Source organism: Haliotis asinina, chromosome 1, assembly GCF_037392515.1.
Source record: "Haliotis asinina isolate JCU_RB_2024 chromosome 1, JCU_Hal_asi_v2, whole genome shotgun sequence".
Lineage (NCBI taxonomy): Eukaryota > Metazoa > Mollusca > Gastropoda > Lepetellida > Haliotidae > Haliotis > Haliotis asinina.
The window spans coordinates 59,495,583-59,517,920 of record NC_090280.1 but is presented as its reverse complement, the minus strand read 5'-3'; the positions used below and the strand labels follow the sequence as shown (position 1 = coordinate 59,517,920).

General features: G+C 38.4%; 1 protein-coding gene across 2 annotated transcripts in view; it reads left to right on the top strand.

Annotated features, from left to right (window-relative positions):
- LOC137295192 (unconventional myosin-XVIIIa-like) overlaps nt 1–22,338 on the top strand; it is a 124,184-nt gene that overhangs the window by 36,368 nt on the left and 65,478 nt on the right. The window contains exon 1 of one of the 2 annotated variants that reach the window (XM_067826515.1): nt 15,908–17,491. The exons of the other annotated variant lie outside the window; for it this stretch is intronic. Coding sequence (XP_067682616.1) covers nt 15,980–17,491 — 1,512 coding nt within the window. The 5' untranslated portion in view covers nt 15,908–15,979. Of the gene's footprint in view, nt 1–15,907; nt 17,492–22,338 lie in introns of those variants that run through there. 2 annotated transcript variants of the gene reach the window in all.

The following is a 22,338-nucleotide window of genomic DNA, read 5'->3' as shown; positions in this document are numbered from 1 at the left end:
CTAAACCATGATTAGACTACTGCTCACAACCTCATACTCTGGGCATGTATACTGAAGCTCCGTGAACCTATTCAATGCACATGCGTTTTGGGTGCAGCACAGTTGTTGAAACCACTTTTTCCCCACCAGTGCTGGGGGAACTCTGATTTTGCAGGCTTTTTTTTCATCTCGTTTTTTATCAACTTTATAGGTTGAATTGCCATTTTTGATGATCCGTTTCGGTAAGTGCATAACGAATGGTTTTAGAATCTGATAAGGTGTGTTTTACGTTGCATGTGACCTTTAAGGATTCAGTAGAGCCTTGCAGCAAGGCTAGATAGCTGCCTATGAGCCAGCTTTCTTTGAGAAGAAGCTTATCAGTTCAGGGCAAATTAAGTTATCTGTAACATTTGGAAAAAGAAATGGTGGTTATTTTGGGTTGATACTCCAAACGTAGATTGTAAGTTTTTTTGTTTTTGTTTTTTAAAATCAACTTAAAATAGAAACACAGCATCAACTGCCTTATAGAGCAACTTTGGGAATGTTTAATTTTGATGTGAACGGGATAGTTCTTTTGATTATCATTTGTTCAGAAATATGCTTTGAATGAATATCTTGATAATTTTGAAAAAAAACTCAAAGTTTGTTTATGGAAAATGCCAAAATGTAAAAATTTCATGTTAATACTGAAGAATGGATTTTTGTGGTGTACAATAAATGGAGATTTTGTTCGCTACAGCTAGGAAAAAATGTGTTTTTAAAAGAGTTCACCATGCCACCCTTGTGACCATCTGATTCTCTTATTACCTGACACAACAAGCACCTGGTGTAGAAGACCCATTCTGCCCTACAACTACAAGAAGCAACTATTACATTAACTGGTACTTGGTGATCACAACTTTAGAAAGTACAAACAACTTTACCTGGACTTAGTTATGTTGTGTCAGTAGTATCTGTTCAAACTTTACATACCAAGTTTAAATTTCCTCAAAAACATTTTCTTTATGAAATAAGTAATTTATTTTGTCATCCAGATTCCTGAACCATTCCAGTAATCAAATCAACCCATTTCAACAAGCTGACTACCGTAATAACTGATGCCAGTGTAGAGAGCCAATACATTGATTTGACAATGGGCTCATTTGCTAATATTGTCTTTCAAGAAAGAGAGTCTTTGTTTGGCAAATAGGAAACAATGTGTTCCTTCTGTGAGTGTACGTTTCTTTTCTTTTTACAAACAATCTGCAAACATGCTCGAGTGTGAATGTCAGAGAGTCTTGTTGTACAACACCCGTATGCCAATGGCAGATAGTCTCTTGTGCTGTGGACACCACAGTCGCACAGAGATATTTATGGACGAACATTTCGACATTTGCAGACTTCAACAGTGGAATTTGAAGGTTGGTTTATGAATTTTGAAATTGATTGATGATGTGAGATGTTTAGAGAGAAAGAATTTTCATTATTTTTGATGTTTTGCTGAAAATTGTTTTGTCATTTTTAAGTTCCTGGGTAGTTTGGTTTAATGACTATCTGTTCTTCTGGAAATACTTTTCTTACTAATATTTTACTTTAATAAAGAGTATATTTTGTTCATAGAACATGCAGGGGAGAGTTCAGATTGAGCAGGGTGTGATATACAATAATTGGAAGTAATTTCTGTCTTGGTTAGAGGATAGGGGCTTCTACCTCAAAAGAAATGAAATATTTAGGTAGGTAGGAAGCTCAGTATTTGCTGTTTATGTTTGGTGGATCATTGTGTTTGATACTTTTTCAAAGCTGTGTAGTTTCAAAACACATGTCTAGTTGTACTGTTTCACTGAAAACAGTAATGGATTCCTGATAGTCAAGTGTCAAGTACAACACAGTTTTTTATAGAGATCTCAAAGAAAATACAATCTTTGTGCATGGATCATTGTTTTCTTTTGACTTTCGAAACTATGTAAGAATACAATTTATTGCATCAACATTTCTTTATGGTTGTATGCAAATATTTTAACAAGTGAGCTATCAGAACAAGAAAAGACTATATTTTCATTGACTGCCTCCCTCCTTGTGCTCAAAGTGTGCTCCATCTGACCTAATCACTTGGAGGTGTAGTGGGGTAACCCAGTGGTTTAATTGTTCGCTTGTAATGCTGAAAAGTTGGGTTCGATTCCCTACACTGGTTACAATGTGTGAAGCCCATTCCAGGTGTCTTGTCACCTGCAGTGCTGAAGATAGTGTAAAGTCAGTCAGTCAGTCAGTCAGTCAGTCAGTCAGTCAGTCAGTCAGTCACTCACTCACTCACTCACTCACTCACTCACTCACTCACTCACTCACTCACTCACTCACTCACTCACTCACTCACTCACTCACTCACTCACTCACTCACTCACTCACTCACTCACTCACTCACTCACTCACTCACTCAAAAACCCGGTCCTCTACCACCCATCTTATATTCCTGTAGCCCCTGGGTATGCTGTCAAGTATGACGTACAGTAATGGCTGATGAGCACGTCCCCAGACTATGGATAACACAGAATACTTCATGTTCTCAGCATAATAAATATTCATCACCCTTTACACAACAACAGCCCTGGAACGTCATGTCACCTTTGTGTAAACCGACAAGACCTTACCTGACCTGAGAGCCAGTATCCACAATGGAGGGTTGTTCCAGTGTAACTAAATCATCTTTATCTATACAAGCCATCAGTGGGGTATTGAAGAATACAGTAGTTTACTGGTCAGTTGTGTTTTTGATGCCAGCCAGGTAAATCAGTGCAGCCTCTGACTGTACCGGTGCCAAAATGTCTGACAGTTTACAGCAAGATGCGAGTAAAGGGATTTAGTGGTCACATTTGCTGACATTATAATGCATGTCATTGTATACTAGATGCATGGATTGATGCTTGTGCTGTTGATCATTGGATTGTCTCGTCCGGACTACTTACAGACATTGCTTACAGACCACCACCATATAACTGGCATATTGCTGAGTTTGCCTTTAAACAACAAACAAACAAGAAAACTATGCCATCGATGTCATTGCTTGATGTTTGGTCCAGACTTTATTGGTACTACTACTAAGTGTGGCATTAAACAATAAAAACAACAAACAGACAAACAAATCTGCGCAATAGTGCTCCATTAAAGCCTGATATACTCACTCTCAGCTGTCACTCTATAAATGTCAACATGCATGGTAGGCTGTGATTAGAAAGGATTTGCAGGTTTACAGAGTGAACCATGTTTATTTGAACATGAGGTGGGCGTAATCATCTCACGTCATGTGATAGGAGAAAAAAAAAAAAGAGAGATAAACATTAGGGTGCGTATGTCTGTACAGGGTTTTGTTTCAGGTTCAGGTGGTTCTGGAGAAGAGTGTATCACCTGCCTACTTCGCACAGAGGTAGCTAAGACTTCAGTGTTGCTGACATTGTGTTAGATTTTATGGCAAAGACAGTAATTTTGCTTGAGATTTCTGACTGTTAGAATTCATTAGATCTTGAAACAAGTTCCTCCTCATCATATAGCTTGAATATTGGTAAAATTGGCACAAATGCATACTCACTCACTATTGGAACAGTAGTAAATGGAAACCTTAGGGCTGATGTCTCCAGCAAAGCTGGGAAAATGTTTTTAAGGAACTATCACAAAGTTGACAGGTATCAGATTGTAAATGTTTCATTTAAAAGCAGTGCATATGTATATGAAAGATTATTTGTCCAACCATAATAAGAGCATTGTGGCAAACATCTCCAACTTTGTTTAAAGCTAATATGTCAATTAATAACAGGCATAATATTTCACCTTCAGAAATCAAATATCTGTTTCGTAGTACAACACGGCAAGCACCTATTTAGTGAACAGGGTAAATATCTCTTACGATAACAGTGATGTAGCCTAGTGGGTCAGGCATTTGCTTGTCATGCTGAAGACCCACGTTCAGTGTCCCACATGGGTACAATGTGTGAAGCCCTTTTCTTGTGTTGCCTGGAATATTGCTAAAAGTGGTGTAAAATTAAGCCCAGTCTCTCATGGAAATTCATGGGGTAAATTTTCTCATGAAAACCACCTGCTAAATATCACTTATGAAAACCACATAGTAAATATCACTTCTGAAAACTACAGGATTAATATCTCTGTTATGAAAAAATCACAGATTGTTACTAACAGAGCTAGTTCACACAGGCTACGTCTTACAGATCACAGGTGATGTTAAGCAGATTCTGAAATCCATCCTGTCTGTTTATTGACAGTAGTTTGTTATTATTCTTCATGATGACATATTAGCTCTCTGATATGTTGATAGGACAATATTATTTACTATCTAGTAAGATAGGTAAATATTTTGTTATCTAACAAGGGTTGTGAGGTGACATGACCAGGGGAAGATATCATATGAGATTCTTTTTCTTGTGTATGCTAGGGACAGCTGGTTAACCTAGTTGTTTAAGTGAGTGAGTTTAGTTTTATGCCCCACTCAGCAATATTCCAGCTATATGGCGGTGGTCTGTAAGTCGTTTGAGCATTTGCTCACCATGTTGAAAGACCTGCAGTCAATTCAGTGCAAGGGTACAATGTGGAGGCCCATATCAGGTGTCCATTGTTTGTTATATTGCTATAATATTGTTAAAAGCAGTATACAACCATATTCATTGACTTACTCGAAAAATGGACCCATGAAGGTCCGGGGTAGAATAGGTCTTCAGCAACACATGCTTGCCCATAAAAGACAATAATGCTTGTTGTAAGAGGTGACTAACGGCATCAGGTGGTCAGACTTGCTGACTTGGTTGACATATGTCATCAGTTCCCATTTGCACAGATCAATGCTCATGTTGTTGATCACTGGATACTCTGGTCCAAACCAGTGGTTTTGGCAGCCAGTGAATTTTGCATTGATTCTAAATCTAGGAATGTTATTTTGGACCAGTGAAGTTCAGGGGGGACCACTAATTATTGTCCATTCAATTGTTCTGTGATCTAGTGGGTAATTTTTAAAGGTTTCTTTCCCTGCACGTATGTGGTCACACAAAGACTAGGTAGGGACCAGGACAAGTGCTGACATTTATTCCACCTCTCGGTTTTCCAGTAGTACAACATCGGAGAGTGACACGTGTGTTGACATGAAGACTGCGAGCAAGTATAGCTGCTGTGCAGATATTAATGAAATCTCTCTTATTCTTTGTAGTCATACAGCATTGTAGAGTGACAAATGTGCTGATATACCAGACACTGTACAGCTGACATATAGGTAGTGACAGACCAGTGTGAACAGCCATACTATTGCTGTGATATCAGGCACTGCCTGAAATATGATTTAAGTAAGTGTTACCCCTAGATAACCTGTTCTGATAAGACTAGACCTTTTTGTGCTCTTTAGGAGGCTAACTCTAGCACAGAGCTGGGACAAAGTGACAGCACTGGCATGGTGAATTATATGTGTTCAGTAGCCTGTCACACAGTCCTGAACCACATCATTTTCCTTATCGCGTAGCCCTCCTTGCAATACTAAAGCCCTAAATGAAGCAAGTCTAGATTTCCTCAGGTATAGATGTGCAGCAACAATTTCTTCTGTCAAAACAGTATTCACTACATATCTTTAGTCAAATCAATTTCTGGATGTGCAAGTTCAGTATAGACTTGTGAAGCATGACAATACAGTATTTATGATTTGGAAGTTGTGATTTGGTCCTTCAGATCACTTATACTTACATTATGCTGATTCTTTAAACAGCACAATTTAGTGACTTAGACAAGGGCTGATTGGAATGGCCTTGGAAAGACCTGGAAAGAAGGCAAAAGCATATTTACCCTATCTGTGGTCAAATGAATTACTGTAGTCACCCTAATAAGAGATTTTGGTGCAAAATTGTGTGCTTATTAAAATGTACTCAAAATATTTTGCTTGCAGAGATTCAGGAGTTGAACAGACTTAAATGTTGATGAAAGTGGTTTGGTAATTTTTTGTGCTGGTGAATTTTAAAATATGTGTGATAAACACTTAATAATGTGAACTTTCACACGGAATTACTGTCCCTTAAGAGCTAGGATTGTTTTGTTTTACAATTACTTCAGGTGTGCTTTTCTAACAGTGCTGTTTATACAGTGATGGCAGATCAAGGGAAATAACTCATCTCATTTTAAAATTCCCTTGAACTTTAACTTGATAGTCTTGTTTTAGGGCTGCTTCATGAGATGGGCAATTGTTCAGATGTCATCCGTCCAGGGAGAAAAAAACACAGGGACATATGTACTAGAATATTAATATCACCTGTCTTAAAGCTATGTAAGAGTTCATCACAGGATGTTTTGTCCATTATGGATGTGACAGGTAGTTGCAGGTGTTGTTGCAGCAGCAACAACTCTGTGTCACATTAGGGTGAAATGTTGAAAAAAATATTAGACTTTGTCACTGCTGTTAATAAACATTTTTTGTAGCTCTCCAAAAATGCAATCAGTTATTAAGTATCTTGCCCAGTTGTAACGTTTTTGTTTTTCATTCAAACAGCAGTACTAATATTTTAGTGAATATTTCAACTGCCTACATTGAATTTTATGTTCATGTTTTGTAATTCAACTGTTAAGAAATAAAGGCCTTACCTTGTTGGAATTGTCCTGTAAAAGGCCATTTGGCCTGTATCAGCTGAAGAATTATATCATCTGAGACCGTGAGTTGACAGTTTTGAAATGGTTTTGTCATAGGTCTTCATAAATCATTAACAAAGTTTTATTGCACTGAGGCAAATAAACAGGGGTTAGAAATGCTGCTAGTCTGGACTGATTTACAATGTAGATTGTGAGCTGCTCCCATTTGATATTTACAATCTTTTATAAGCTGATTCTGGAACATTTGCAGATGAAAGACTTGAAATTTATGGCATTTAGCATAGACACGTTGTTACAGTTTTGTACCAGGCAAGCCAATTCAAACTTGTCCTATCTATTAGTAATTGCTTTTGAACTGACCAGGTAAATCCTCAGGCTACAGCTAAGCTAGGGCTTGTAGGTATTGCCGTCTGGGAGGTATTTCGCTTATTTGTGAAATTGACGCTTGTCAGTTGTGATAAGGGACAGTTGGATGGTGGTAATTTGAAAATGATTGGTATTCTCTGTGAAATACCTGTGTAGACTAGCAGTGTATAATGTCAGCCTTACCACAATGCTCAAGTCAACATAGTGTGAAGAAGTTGACACGTTCTTACCTTTTATGCTCATCTTGTTTTATGAGATATTTTTCTCTCGATACATGCCATAATTATTTTCTATGGTTTTTTTTTCACTTATACTGTTAAATGTAAAAACTTGCAAAATTTGTTTCATTTTCAGTAGATAATAGTGTTACAATTTTTTCAGTTGATCGTACTCAACCAAACATAATTTGCCTTGACTATGGCTTCAGACAAAAGTTGAAATTGGAGTACTAGTTTTTCTTATTGCAACCGTTTGCTAAACATGATATTTATTCAAAGTTTAAAGCCACAGTATTCCAAGTAGTATTGTAGTATTTCTAAACTCATTGAATGAACAAGTGAGTGAGTGAGTATAGTTTTGTGCTGGTTTTATCAAAATTGGATCCATATCCTGTGAGGGATTGAACCTGCTGGTGTTCCTTGCAATGAACAAACACTTTAACCACTAGGCTACCTTACTGCCTCTTGTTACAAGTGGTGATTGACAGGTTGATATATACAATATCAGCTGTACATGACACAGACCACAGGGAAGTGGAGAGGTGTACATATTTATGTTTACACCTTGGGTGTTAGTGCCAGCCATAGGCTGGAGGGGTGAAGTAGGTTCTTCTTGACCCTATGGAAAGGTCATTCTGGAGGACAATCCCACAACCTCAGTGTTTCAAGACATTTATCTAAAAATGTCCTACAAGTTTCAGTAACCCTTTAACGACAGACTTAGCTGTCAACAGTCCCAGATTTGTTCTTATTTGTTGCCAATTTGTTCCAAAGCTTTGATATCTTTCTCATAGGTAGGTACAATGCCTGAAGCCCAAATCCGGTGTTCCCCACCATGATATAGCTTGAATATTGGTAAAAGCAACGCAATACCCAACCCACTTACTTTGTTTCTTTCTATGTATAAGAAAAGTTTTTCACCCCCGAAAACCCAGATTTTTGTGTGTGCCAGTTAATAGTGGTGGCCGAAAGCAGTCAAACTTTACCAAGAAGGAACTTGTCTATGTTTCTTGTCGATATGATGGATGGTGTCTCGTATTCTGTAATCTGGCTACCCATGTAGGTTAGAATTGGTGGTCAGGATTTACTGATGCTTATAAGAGTCGAGATGACTAAGTGGGACACATTTCAGAATTCCACAGATTGATGCTCATGATGTCATCACTGGATTGTCTGGTCCAGATTCTTTTATTGACAAATCACTGTCACATAGCATGAATATTGTTGAGTTTGGCATGGAACAAATGAATAAACAAATAAAGTGTGTTCTGGCTGATTTTCAAATTGTTACTGCCTAATCTGGAATATACTCATCTGTATTAACTCTTATGATTTCATTTATAAATTTTGAGTTCGGAACCTGTTAGAAAAGTGTAATTGTGTGGTAGGGAGACATTGTTTGATGAAAGTTGACCGAGCAATTGTCCAATATGAGGTACTTTTGTAGACAGCCATTTGTCAGACTTCAAAGAGATGAAAATCTTTCGAGACAAGACCTCATTCCAAAAGCAGGATTTAGGGGGAGGTGAGAAAAGACAACATTAGTTTGTGAAGATGTTGAAATAATCCCCTTCCTTTACATTGCTGCAGATTGGTCAGCGGTCAGTGATACCAAGAGATGATTTCTGTGTAATCTGGATGAGTCAGTGTTGACCGTCGTCACTTTGGCGTTTGTGTGACCCATTGTGTTCACCTGTGTGTTGGTGTAGGTTGACGACCTGTGTACAAGGGCTGAGTGGTTGGTGGAGATTGGTTGAGTGGCTTGTGGACATGGGTTGAGTGGTTGGTGGACATGGCTTGAATAGCTTGTGAAGCATAGGCATATAGTGGAGAAAAGGAAGGTGTTATTGGTAGCCTGCATGAGCTGAAGATTCAGGTCTGAGTGTGTGTTGTAGAAAGGAGCTGTGTTGGTGTCAATAATGGTCAAATTACAAGGGACGAGTTGCCAGTTGAACATCAGGATAGGGAAAAGAAGAGGAAGGCGTGATTGAACATTGGGATAGGGAGAAGACATTAATGTGTCATTGAACATTGGGATAGGGAGAAGAAAAAGGTCTCATTGCACATTGAGATAGGGAGAAGAAAAGGTGTCATTGAACATTTGGATAGGGAGAAGAAAAAGGTGTCATTGAACATTGGGATAGGGAGAAGAAAACAGTGGTATTGAACATCGGGATAATGAGAAGAAAAGAAGGTGTTATTGAGCATCAGGATAGGGAGAAGAAAATGAAGGTGTTATTAAACATTGGGCCAAGAAGGAGAAAAGGAAGGTATTGTTGAAAATTGGATTTGGGAGAAGAAAAGGAAGGTGTTAGAAAACATTGGGATTGAGGGAAGAGTGTGTTCAGTTTTATGCCACAATCAGTAGAATTCCAGGTATATGGTGCTGGTGTGTAAGTAAGCAAGTCTGGACCAGACAGTCTAGTGATCAACAGCATGAGCATCCATTGATTCATAGGAACTGATAATGTGTCAACCAAGTCAGCAAGCCTGACCACCAGATCCAATTTGTCACCTTTTACAACAAGCATGGGGTGCTGAAGGTCAATTCTAAAACCGTATCTTCACAGGTCTGCAGATGATCAAGGTGTGTGTGTATGAGAGAGTTGTATTTGTGTTGATGGTAGCCAGTGGACAAGAGCTGAGTGGTTGGTGGAACATGGGGAGAGAATAAGTCAAATCAAATTATTAAAGATGGTGGAACTGGCATGCTTGAACCATACTGTGGATGTGAGGAGGGGGTAGAGTGGACATTGACTGCATCTTGATGGTAACCTGATGGCCATCCAGGCAGGAGGCTGGTGAACTTCTGGTCAAGGAGATGGCTGAAAGAGGTCAACCAACTGATGTGGAGACTGTTGTCTAATTGCCTGGGGGGATGGTCAGACATCTGTCAAACTGGGCACTGACCATCAAGGTGCTTTGTACTTTGATGGCTTGCCCTAAGTATTGTAAGAAATGTCTCGGGTCATGTTACAGTGGTTTATTGGTTGGAAGAAGTATTCTACATGGATCCAATATGGTGGCTGCATGTCATATAGACACTAGTTAGAATCACAAGACAAGTTTCCCAAAATGGCCTAGCAACATATGTGATAATTCATGTTTTATTAAGCTGAAAATAAATAGAAAATAGTGCAGTAAGACAATACTACTATTGCTACTACTGACAATATTAGTTGCATGCTTTACACGTTGGTGGATCTGACATTGTAATTAAAAGTGAAGTTGTTTGAGTTGAACTTGTTAAAAATTATTGTATGGTAGGATACAGTATTGTGAGGTACTGAAGTTTAAAGAAAATGACAATGGTATATGGATCTGTACAGAAAATATTGAAACAGAAAAAAAAGAAGTCATGAACATAGTTTCTTGTCTTTATGTGATGAAGTACACTCAAATTGGAAATCTAAAATAAGTTGTTGAAATATTTCATAATCTTTTTTGCTGGAAAAAGCTATGTAAATCTGAGTCTCTCTCACTCCGTTTTTCTCAAATCATCTTTTCTATCTCTGTCTTTGTCTCATATCATCATCATCATCATCATCATCATCATCATCATCATCACCATCTGTTTCCTGATAATACCATGAAGCATATACCGTGAAATTTTCAACCATAATCAAAATTCACCCACCCTGGACACTTACTACATCAAAACAACAACTATCAAAAACAGCAGCTGTCATGAAAATTGTCATGTGGCTTTTCCCATCTGTGTGTTCAAGGCATGACATCCTTTAATCACCATGGCCAGTAATGGCTGCCCAGTGATATGTCACTCTGTCCATGTGATGCAAGTCGGTGTAACTTGTCACTCAAGTGGAGCAGGGCCCTTGACAAATGATCAATTACACTCCTCCGTGACAATGCATTACATAAGCAGGTCGTCCATTGTTGTCATGTTGTACATTGCAGTGTTGCTATGTACATGTGGAGAGAGATCACCACATTTTGCACTGTCAGATCTGCACATGCTTTAGATAAGGTCTTTTATTTTTGAAATTGCTTAAGGGTAGACATCTTAAACATATTCAGAATGCTGTTTTGATTTTTGTATTAGTATTCAGACATTTGTCTGTCTTGTTTATACAGAAAGCAATTAACTGAATGCTCTTGATAAGTGGTCAAAGAGGATTAGTCAAACAGCAAAGGTGAAATCGCTTTTACATTCCTTTTTTTAATTTTTGTGTTAATATACAGACAATTTTTTGACAAGTTTGGAATGCAGAAAAACATTTATAAAAATGGTTTGGACAAATTCTGATTTAATTGTGAATGTACAATATATATCAGCTGAGTTTGTTATAAAAAAAAATTTGCAAAGAGGCCACGTGGCAGACTACTGCAGTTTAGTATATATGGGACATCTTTTTTAGAATGCTTTTTTGATGTAAACGATAATACAGAGAATATTACCAGTTGAGTTTGTTGTACAAAGATTTTGAAAATTGTTTTGGACAAGTGTTTAATGTGGCAGACTAAATTGATAGAAAATAGGGTATCTGAGATCTACAAATTGGCTTTACCTGAAAAGTGGTGGGTTAGGTGTCATTGACAATCAGCTTGGAGCAGTGTAGTCAGCCGATCCATGTTTCTCAAGGGGATGGAAACTTGACCCTTGAACCCCCTGAAGTTGGGAAATTGACAAGCTAGTGAAATCAACACAGGCACTGAACCCACAGGTAGCCCAGAGTGAAGTGGAGCAAGCATCTGTTTTTACCTTGTTAGTGGTGGGCTGAGTTGAAATAGATGTCAGTCTTTATCTTAATGTGCAGAGCAAAGGAAGAGGATTTATTGTGACATATAATTGACTGAAGCTGACAACTCTGAAATCTGGGATTTTAGGAAAATTCATAAATAAATCCTTGGACAGAGAAGAGGAGTAAAACCTTGAGGTTGCAGAGTTAAAATAGATGTCAGTCTGTGCCCTGATGTGCAGAGCAAAGGAAGAGGATTTATGATATTGACATATAACTGACAGAAACTTACAACTTCGAGATTTTTGATTTTAAAGAACATTTTGAAAAGAGAACTTTTGACAGAAAGGAGGAGTAAGGACTTATGGATGAAGTGTGGTGTTGTGTTGAAATAGGATGTTAGTCTGTATCCTAAGGTGCAGAGAGGAAGGAAGAAGATATTGATACTGACATATGCTTTGGCAACTTAGTAATCTGGGAGTTTAAAGAAAATTCATAGGAAGAACCTTGGCCAGAAAGGATAAGGAATTATTTAGACTCATTGATTAGTGGGTCGCTGTATTGAAGAAGATATCAGTCTGTATCCTAAAGGTTCAGAAAGGAAGAAAGAAGATTATGATACTACCATGTAACTGACAGAAACTGACAACTTTGAGATGTGTGATTTTAAAAAAAATTGAAATAAACCTTGACAGAAGGAGGAGGAAAGGTTGGTGGATTAAGTGTGCAGGAGAAGTAGCAGATTTAATTTCCATCGGGAGAGGTAACTGGCATCAGATGAACTCTGAATGAATATGATTATAGTGAAGAGAGGATTTGAATACTATTTGATGCATAGATAAATATGAAAGATAAGATTGAAAAAAAGACTGAAAGAGGTAAAATATTCAGAAGCTGACTCTGGATCATAAGTGACTTGTGTAAGACACTGACCCACTGAGAGAAAAGGTTTCAGTGCTGTAAGAAATATGTATAAGTATCATGAATAATAAGTGACAGAGATGTGGGGGTGATGAATGTATCTGGGAGAGGTTGTAATCTGTCAAGCAAAGAGTAACGACGTTGTACAGAACGAGACTTAACAACCTGTTTGGACCCCGATAACCCTACATTGTGAATAAGATTGACGGAAACTCCTCAAGAAGAATCAGCGCTCTCCGTTGCATCCGTAGTTCGTCTTGTATTGTCAGAGATATTGCAATTGTTAGTGACATATAGCGAGCTGTTATCCTGGGACGTGAATCCTATCGGCACAATCAGAGCATGAGAGGGATTTCATGGTGCGATTAAAACAGCCTTTCTCAAAGGGTTTGGACCTCAAGAGAAATGTAGCTTTGTTGTCCCCATCCTTACCTACCTGTACACCTACCTGAGCTGGATTTGTTATGATGGGGCATAACAAGGAGATATGATTTGGTAAATATTTTTACGGGAGTGACCCAGTTTTCTTGTCATGTCCCACTGTGGAAGCGACTACTGAATGAGATGGCTCTTGTAACACAGATTTAAATTCCTGGTGAGAATTTGAGATGACTTGAGGATTCGCTTTCTGGAACACTGAATGTTGTCTGAAGGACTTGAGTTTGTCTGACCCGTTATTTCATTGAAGACAAGACTTTGCCTGGGGTCGTCTTTCTTGTCATTAGATAGGAAAGTGCTTTCAGTGTGTGTTGGACTGAGTGGACAAGGAGATATTTGGATTGCAGAATTGTACAAGAGATTGCAGGATAGTACAAGTGCTTGCAGGATTGTACAAAAGATTGTAGGATTGTACAAATGTCTTGGATTTGAAACCAGATTCAAACTTCAAAGGCGAGGACTAAGCAGTTGTGAACAGACGTGACATTTGAGTCCGTACAGACAGACGTCAAACTTAAAGTTCAAGTTTGTCGGGTAGGCTTGTTCAAATTTGAACAGACCAGTCATTTGACTCTAAGTGTAGAAAGTGTCACTGAATTTGTGTCGACTTACAAGTGAAAAAATGGAGTGAATTCATCAAGAGACCTACAAAATATACATTTGTCCCATTGACAATGTGCTGAGTAGACAACGTCCATGTTTTTTTAATACCAAATGTTAAGATTTGCAGAGCTGTTAATGGGAGGATACGATACCTGTACCTGTTTACTTGGATGTGAGATTAGGTGCGACCAGAGCTGATTAAACTTAAGTAACTGACTGACTTCCACCGAGTGACAAAGCACAAAGGATATTAAGGGATTATGGTTAAACAGCATGGCCACAGTACCTGACTGTATGTGAGAGTTCATCAGGATTTCTCCATTACTACTTTCATACATGTTCCATGACACCTCAGTCGGAATGTTGAATCAACTGCCCAAACTTTGTGAAAGCACAAACACTTGGATTGCTTGTTTTTCAGACGTGCTTTGAATATTGTGTATTTCTGATGTGGAAAACATTTCACTCATGTCAAGTTTGAAAATTACTCACTGCTAATCTTTGAGTGTGTATTTCAGTTTTGACATGTGTCATTGAAATCTAAAGTACAAAGAAGTGTTGCTGGATTTCTTCTTTTGTGGATTTCAAGATTTTGAAACGCGATTGAAGTGGTTTTGTTGAAATGAAATTTGAGGATTCTTTACTTCTCGTTCTTGTTTGAGAAAATTTCTGAAATCTTGTTGGGTGAAAGGAAAGATGTGTGATAAAAAGGTAAAAAAAACTTGGCAGAAATAATCAAAGAAGTTCACATTGCATGTAAGTACTTGATTGACATATCGTGTGACTGATTAGATTGTCAATGAACAAAAATCACAAGAGTGAAATTGACGACAGTCACGTTACTTTTGTTAGGAGATTTACTACAGGGAGTGAACTTTATGTATAGCAGGTAAATAAGAAAAACAGATGACTTGTTTTTAATATTTGCCTTTTTGAAAAAAGGAAGCTATAACTGAGAAAATTCATGTGGATAGATTCTAAACTTGAGTTGTATCAGGTGTGAGGAGGCCCCTGCTCGTCACCTCACATGGCCCTCCACTACATCCAGCTCACCTCTACAAACAAAGAATACCTGACGACTGGGCAGCCTTGTATCAATGATCGCGACGGTCACGGCAGGATTACGCTGAAGTAATTTTCTGTCCTTTATTTGTGCAAACATCAGGGGGCTCACTGATAGCCAAGATAAAATTCCATTGTGAGAGGGACTGTTTCTTTCTGTCTACAACATGATTCGCCATCACATGCTTTGGACACAACCTACATTACCCAATGATGCAAAAGGACATACAAGGCTGTATTGTCGCTTGGCTTGAGGAGGATCCCCTGTCTTTAACATACCGTGAAATTGACGCTACCTGCTTGATATTTACGACATACCTGTGATATGTACTAGTGTGGATTTCCGTGGGTGCAGCGTGTCATTGTTACTGACACAGTTGTAGCTGACCACAAGTGAAAGTGGATATTAACGCATGCCAGGTAGCACGACTGTGATTTTCAGAGGAACTGAATTTAACCTGGGTGAAATATTTTACATTCCACTTCAGTTCCCTGTTAGTTTCAGCTAAAATGGTGACAGATGGGACAAGATGTCCTCAACTGAACCTCTGTCATACAAACAAGGATATTTCAGTGTTTCCATCTAGTCACTTGGCTGTGGATGTTTTACAGATATGACAGAAAACTGGTTGTAACCTGACTCCCACTTTGAAATCACAGAGCTTGTAATATCCACCTGTCATTCATGGTTGCTCTTTGAAATTTACATGAAGTGTACAAGTGGTACGTTTTGGGCTGAACACTGGAATATCCAGGTTGGATAATATGATTTGAAGACGAATCCATTTCAAGGTGTGTTGGATCTTGTGCTACAAAATCTACAGACGATTTTATCAGGGATGCCATGGTCGACTGAGTAGCCGATAGCTGATAGCTAGTGTCTGTTGAGAGCTTACACATGCCTAGGATTTGTTAACAAACATGCTGGAAGGAAGGCAATATATTCTGAATTAGGATTACTGTGGGTTTGATATATTTCATCTTCTACAAGTCATGTAAGTTGATAACAAAAGAACATCAACAGGGTCACAGATCTTGTTTGTATTTCGTATTACCAGTAATCAAGTGTGGTTTGAGATTAAATTTTTTACCATGTCAGGAGATTTGGTAACAATTTCTGAATTTTCTCGAAGCGAAATGCTTGACTCGAGGCAGAAAAGTCGGACCTCATCACAGGGGTCAAGGACAAATGGATTTGATGGACATGACATTGACAAGGAGGTGCACGGTGCACATTGTGATAGGAAACAAAGTTGGAGGGAAGCGGAATATCGTTCACAGACACCTGATTCAAGTAGAAGTAGCAACCGTTCAACAGCTCCAAGCCTGAGTGGAGGCAGACCATCTCCAAGAGGTAGTTCTGGATCTAAGACTGATACATCCCCCATTGGAAAGAGCAGTGAAGCGTCTATGAGATTTAAAGGTGGAAAGACCGTTTTGTTCCAATATGAACCAGAGCAGGTTAAACTTGGTTGTGACCACTGCTCTCGATTAAGACGTTCTGAGATTTACGAGGAAGAGTTTCAAAGTCATGGACCTCGTGTGAGACGCAGTGAAAGTGGAAATGATGTGAGTGAATTTTCACCACGAACCCGTCTTCCAAGTGAGGAATTTGACAGAACAGGGAACTCAAGGAAAATGAGTGGCACTGATTCCCCATCAAAGACAAATGTCCGAAGAATCAGTAGCAGCGGATCCGTCAACATGGATCGGTCGACGCCCCAGGCCAGAAATGTTCGACGGACATCTAGTGGAGCTAAAGTGGATAAAGATTCTACTTCAAAACAAAGAGTTCAACGGAGCAGTAGTAGTGGAGATAAACATCGTGAGTATGGAGCATTGCATACAGCGTCTCGGGTTCGCAGGTCAGAAAGCGGAAACAGTATCAATGTAGAACAAGGTCGACCTCCATCTCGGAATTCAGAATCCCGACCTGTTTCCCGCAACTCAGACAGACCTCCTTCAAGGGCCTCGGATAGACCACCTTCCCGTAACATGGATAGACCACCATCACGTAATATGGATAGACAACATTCCCGAAATGCTGACCGACCTCCTTCAAGAAATATGGAAAGACCTCATTCTAGAAACTCGGATGTATACAGGCCCCCTTCACGGAACTCATTTTACCGCAGTGACAGCAACAGGAGTATTAATTCAGATTTGGGAGGGTCAAGGTCACAGCTGTCAGGTCAAGAGGAAAGTTTATTTCGTCGAAGTGAAAGCAACAGGAGTATTAATTCTGATTATGGTGGAAATTCACATTCACGTGGCTATGCTTTGTTTGGAGACAGTGTGTCGGATCAGTCGTTACACAGAAATCATTCCCGAGTTCGTAGGAGCACAAGTGGGAGTAACCTTCACACTGATCTTCATAGCTCACGGAGGAGGAGCGATGGCTACCACAGGACAAGTGTTGGTCAAATTCATTCCCCCAAACAACCTCTGATTCTAAGATGTGCTCCTCGAGATGGAGGTATTAGTTTAGACTCAGGAAACTTACTACAACGGTCACCAAGTGGATATGAGTTTGAAAGTCTCGCAGATGCTTTTGCTCGAAGGAAAAGACAGTTACTGGCTGCAGCGCATAAAAAATCGATAATGGTAAGTAGAGAAATGTGTTGTCTGCCCAAATTCTATTTGTTTAACAATGGAATAGAGGAGAGACTACAGTTCCATTTCTGGATTATACTACACGTTACACTCAGAGGTCATACCTGACAATTGACTGTGCGTAGTTGCTTCCCTTTGTCAAAGTTCACCTTGATCAGGAAATCTTGCATTGGGCATTAAGCTGGTTATGAAAAGCTCTGCCAAGTTAAAGTATGACAGTTGACTGGGTAGTGTTTCATTCCCTACTTATGTTAGAATTCCAGATTCACCTGAGTATGATTAATTTACTTATGGTCTGTTTGCAGTGAAAACGTTCTGAAGAATTTCACTTTAAACCAAAGTGTAAATCAAATAAAGAGAAATAAGAATGCGAATCTTCATAGTTTTACCTTACCAATTGAAAATGTTTCTCTTTGAATTTTATTTAACTTAGAAAAAATGTTGTTTAACAAGCGATCAGAGTTTCAAATTGCTTATTTTGGTTTGTATTACAAGAAGGTAAGCGCAGTGGCTGGAACAGTTTAACAAAGGCACATGCAAAACATGATGAGCGTTAACTTAGACCAACCGTCCTTGTTCTCAGTGTTTCATTTGATGGGCATATCCCCTTGTAATACAAACCAATAATACCAATTTGAAAATAAGATCGTTTGTTAAACAACTTTTAGCTGAATAAAATTCTGAGATATAAATTTTCAAATGGTAAGGATTCCCAGTCTTCATTTCTCACTATTTGATTTACAGGCTATAAGAGACATTAATTGTCTTGTGGTCACAGCCCAGCACAGAGTTGTTTCCCTTCATTATGCTATAATCCTACGTCCACCCTGATGTCGTGTTTGATCTATTGGCCCCATTTAAGTGCTTGTGGGTTGACAACTAGCCTTGTGGTTTTTAAGTTGGTAGCTCTTTTCATAGGAACCTTTTCCACCCTGGTGCCGTCTTTCATCTTTTGGGGCAGTGGGGTAGCCTAGTGGTTGAATCGTTCTCTCATCACGCCAAAGGCCCAGGTTTGATTCCCCACTTGGGTACAAAGTGTGTAGCCAATTTTCTGGTGTGCCCAGCCATGACATTGGTAGTATATATTACTAAAAGCGACTAAAACTCACTCACTCACTCACTGATTCACTCTTTGTTCTGTCATCAGTGTTGAAGCGGTTATGGGTTGACAATGAGCCTCTTGGTTTTAAAACAGAACGTGTTCTGTCAAATAAGGCTGAGTAGTTATTGAACACCATTTCTAAGCAATGTTATTGAACTAAGGCATAACAATTAATTAATTCCTACATTAAACTGCATGTTCAAAACAGGTGTATGATAAAAGATCAACTCCTGTGATCAGTTTTAAACCACAGCAGTGATGGTCACTCTCCTTGGTAAGCTGTTCTGTGACGTATTAAAGAAACAGTCCTCTAACATATGATTATAAATTTCATACTACCTTGAAAATGGGTCACATGACATTTACGACATATTTTTTAAGAGGTGGCATTCAGCTGTCACATGTTTTTACTGACCAGTCTTTTTTCAAGTTTATCTTGATCTTGCTGGATTTAGGTCTGACTGAAATGTGTCTTTTGTGGAAGAAAAAATGACATTTATTCTCTGTCAGACATTTATTCCAGTACCTGGACATAAGAAGATTATTAAAAAATGGTTGTGATGGCTATTTGTTTTGATGTATGGTCACGATAACAAGTTGACTGCCAGAGAAGGAAGACATTAGGATTGCGGTGAAGCTGTGAGGCTTTTTCAAAGAGGTTTTATTGGATGTTTATGAACAGATATAAAAATGGTAGGTTTAGGATAAGGTGGCACATAGATTTTTATTGGCCTTTTTCAGCTGAGTTTTTTTTGTTACCTTATGCATGTTTATAGTCAGTGACAATTGTGGTAGAATACATGTAATATCTCATCATTGTCAAAAGACACGTATAATTATTTCATTATCTCATGTCTCAATTATGTTTTTAAAAGGATTGTTGTCACATATTTGATCGATTGTTCATTCACAAATGAAACAACATTATGAAAGAATGTGAATTAAAGTGAAGCTGAGAATGGGATCAGTATTGACAGAATGATCTGGTAAAAGAAGTTTATCGTACTTGTTAATTTCAACTTTTAAGAAATTGATGATATTTGAACATTGATAATCAAGTTTGGTATAAGTCTTTTGTTCATCTTGTTAAGACAGGCACACCAAAGGGAGATCATTGCTGTAGTAGCATGTTTATAGCTGTTAACGGTCAGATAATGACAAGGGAACATGGCCATTTTGATCCCTTTGATGTGAGTGGACGTAGTGGTCAGTGATATCGGCTAGTAGTTAGCTGTGGGATATGTTTATGAGTTTGTACACATCAATCATGCTGATTGCTCTTACAGCCTTCGAGTGGGTATTACAGATTAATTATACCTCGATCTGAGGAGGTACGTTATTACGCATTAGTCTTTCTGGTGACTTGCTTTGATGGTATTATATATTTGATGTAGACCCATGTGGAGATTAGGGACATGGTAAAGTTATCTCTCCCAGAGACTAATGGGATGATATTGAAACATGTTCTGCTAGTACCTTGTTTTGTTTGAAGGGCAAAGGAGTAGAGTACAGACTAGTGGTTAAAGTGTTTGTGCTTCATGCCAAAGACCAGGGTTCAGTTCCCCACATTGGTGCCATATGTGAAGCCCATTTTTGGTGCCTTCTGCCGTAATATTGCTAGAATATTGCTAGAATATTGTTAGAAGCAGCGTAAAAAGTAAAAAAAAACTGTCATGTTTCCAGGACGACAAAAATAAGGTTAATTATTTATTTGTTTATTCATGAATGTATTCATTCAATCAGAGATCAGTGTTTTCTTTTGGTGGAATTTGATGTTTTTACTGAACAAATATAAAATTTGTTTTAATTACGTTAGGTTTCCTTCGACAGACCAGATCTAAAATCATGATCATCTTCTGGTGTTTGTTGATGTCTATTTGTCGTTTGATATTTCCATTAGTGATAGTATTTTACTTCATGGAAAATAAAATACCACAAATTGGCATATGCCTCAGAATTTCAAACATTATTATCTGTGTTTGTGTTTGTGGGTACATTTCTGGCAGACCCTACTGTGATGTTACTGAAATATTGCTGAAGGCTATGTGAAAATAAACTCACTCACTCACTCACTCACTCACTCACTGTTAGCTACAGAATAGATTGAAATAGGAACTTCTTGTTATCGACATTGCAGTTAGTTAACATTATTCGATTATACTGAATTTGAGGCAACAGGGAATCTTGGATTGCTTGTTGTAGCTATAATGCCGCCACTCTGATACTGATAAGTTCAGAGGGAACTTTGCATCGGCCTCCATGCCCCATTTAGTTTGAATGAGATTTGATGTTCTCAGAGAGGAATATAGGCGTGCAAGGCAGCAACTGTTACCACTGCTCAGATTACAAACAGTGGGGGCTTAGCACACACACCCTGCCACAGACCACTGTGGGATGTTGGGAAGAAAATGGGAAGATGTTTTTAAAATTCCTTATTAACACATTCTTTCATTGTTTGGGAAAGTTTAATACAGGCACACTATCCTTGCTCTAAGGCTGAATTGATGGAAATTATGGTGTATAGTAAGTCTATCCTTATGAGAGACATAAGTCTGTCATACAGACCCTGAAACAAATACATCCAAGAAAGTCAATGCAAGTGTAGATTAAGGGGCAATTCTAAATTTCCACAGCTGCAAGGTCTCTCAAAATGAAGAAAGTCTCAATGTTCCTTTTAATAATCTTTTATGCTTTTTTTTCCTGTGAGCTTTTATTACCTGTAAAATATTTTCATTTCAGTGACTAGTTGTTAGTCGATAAAGAGACATATCTTTGTGGACAGTACTCTGTGAAATACCAGCCTTTTTTATGGGATAAAATGTTGTTGTTTATGTGATGTAGAAATTATGCTTCTTAATTATAATTATTACCTTACAGATATGCGCAAACCAACAGTCACTCACACACTGATAAGTTTAAGAAGACTTCAGTTTGACTGTCCCTGTACCTGTCACTTTCCGTTTGAGCAAGGTTTATAGGGAAAATATATCTTCCGGTTTATAGTAACACCTTGAGTTTGAATAGATATATTTCATATTTTTGATCAACTAATATGTGTGCTGTTATTAAATTTTTTTTCACTATTTCAAAAATTGTAAGGGTGTACACAGTTTGGTGGGCCTTAGTAAACAGTATAGACATACTTTCATAGATAACTTCATTATTTTGTAAGTGCAGCATTTTGATACAGATTCTTGTACCATTGTCCTGCTTAATTTAGAAACCCTTGTGTGATTCCGTAAAGGACAGTATTACGTGTTATATTTTCACCACTCTCACTCACCCAACACACTCACTCATTCGATGGAAGGTGATCAGATGTTTCAGAAAGGGTATGATGTCATTATGTTCCTTTTGAGGTCACGTTTTGTGAAGGATTTTACAGTCAGCCACACAGACATACACCTTCCTACATTTTTGTGGAGGGTTGGGCCAGTCCACCTTGAAGGCAAATAGGTGAAATAGCTCAGGTATTGCATGGGTTTCTCTTCATTGTGCCTTGACAGAAATGATATCCTAGCAGACACATCTGGCTGTTCATGATACAAGATCAGAAGGCAGACTGGGGCCAGGTGCACAAAGCTATTGTAGCTGTACATCTGTCATAAGTCAAAGTTGCAGTATAGGAGGTATGATGGTCATACTACTATAGCTTTGTGACATGGGGCCCAAGTCTTTGAAGTAATAATGGTTTAAGGGAAAATTTAAAAAAAATACAAATAAAATTAATGCAATC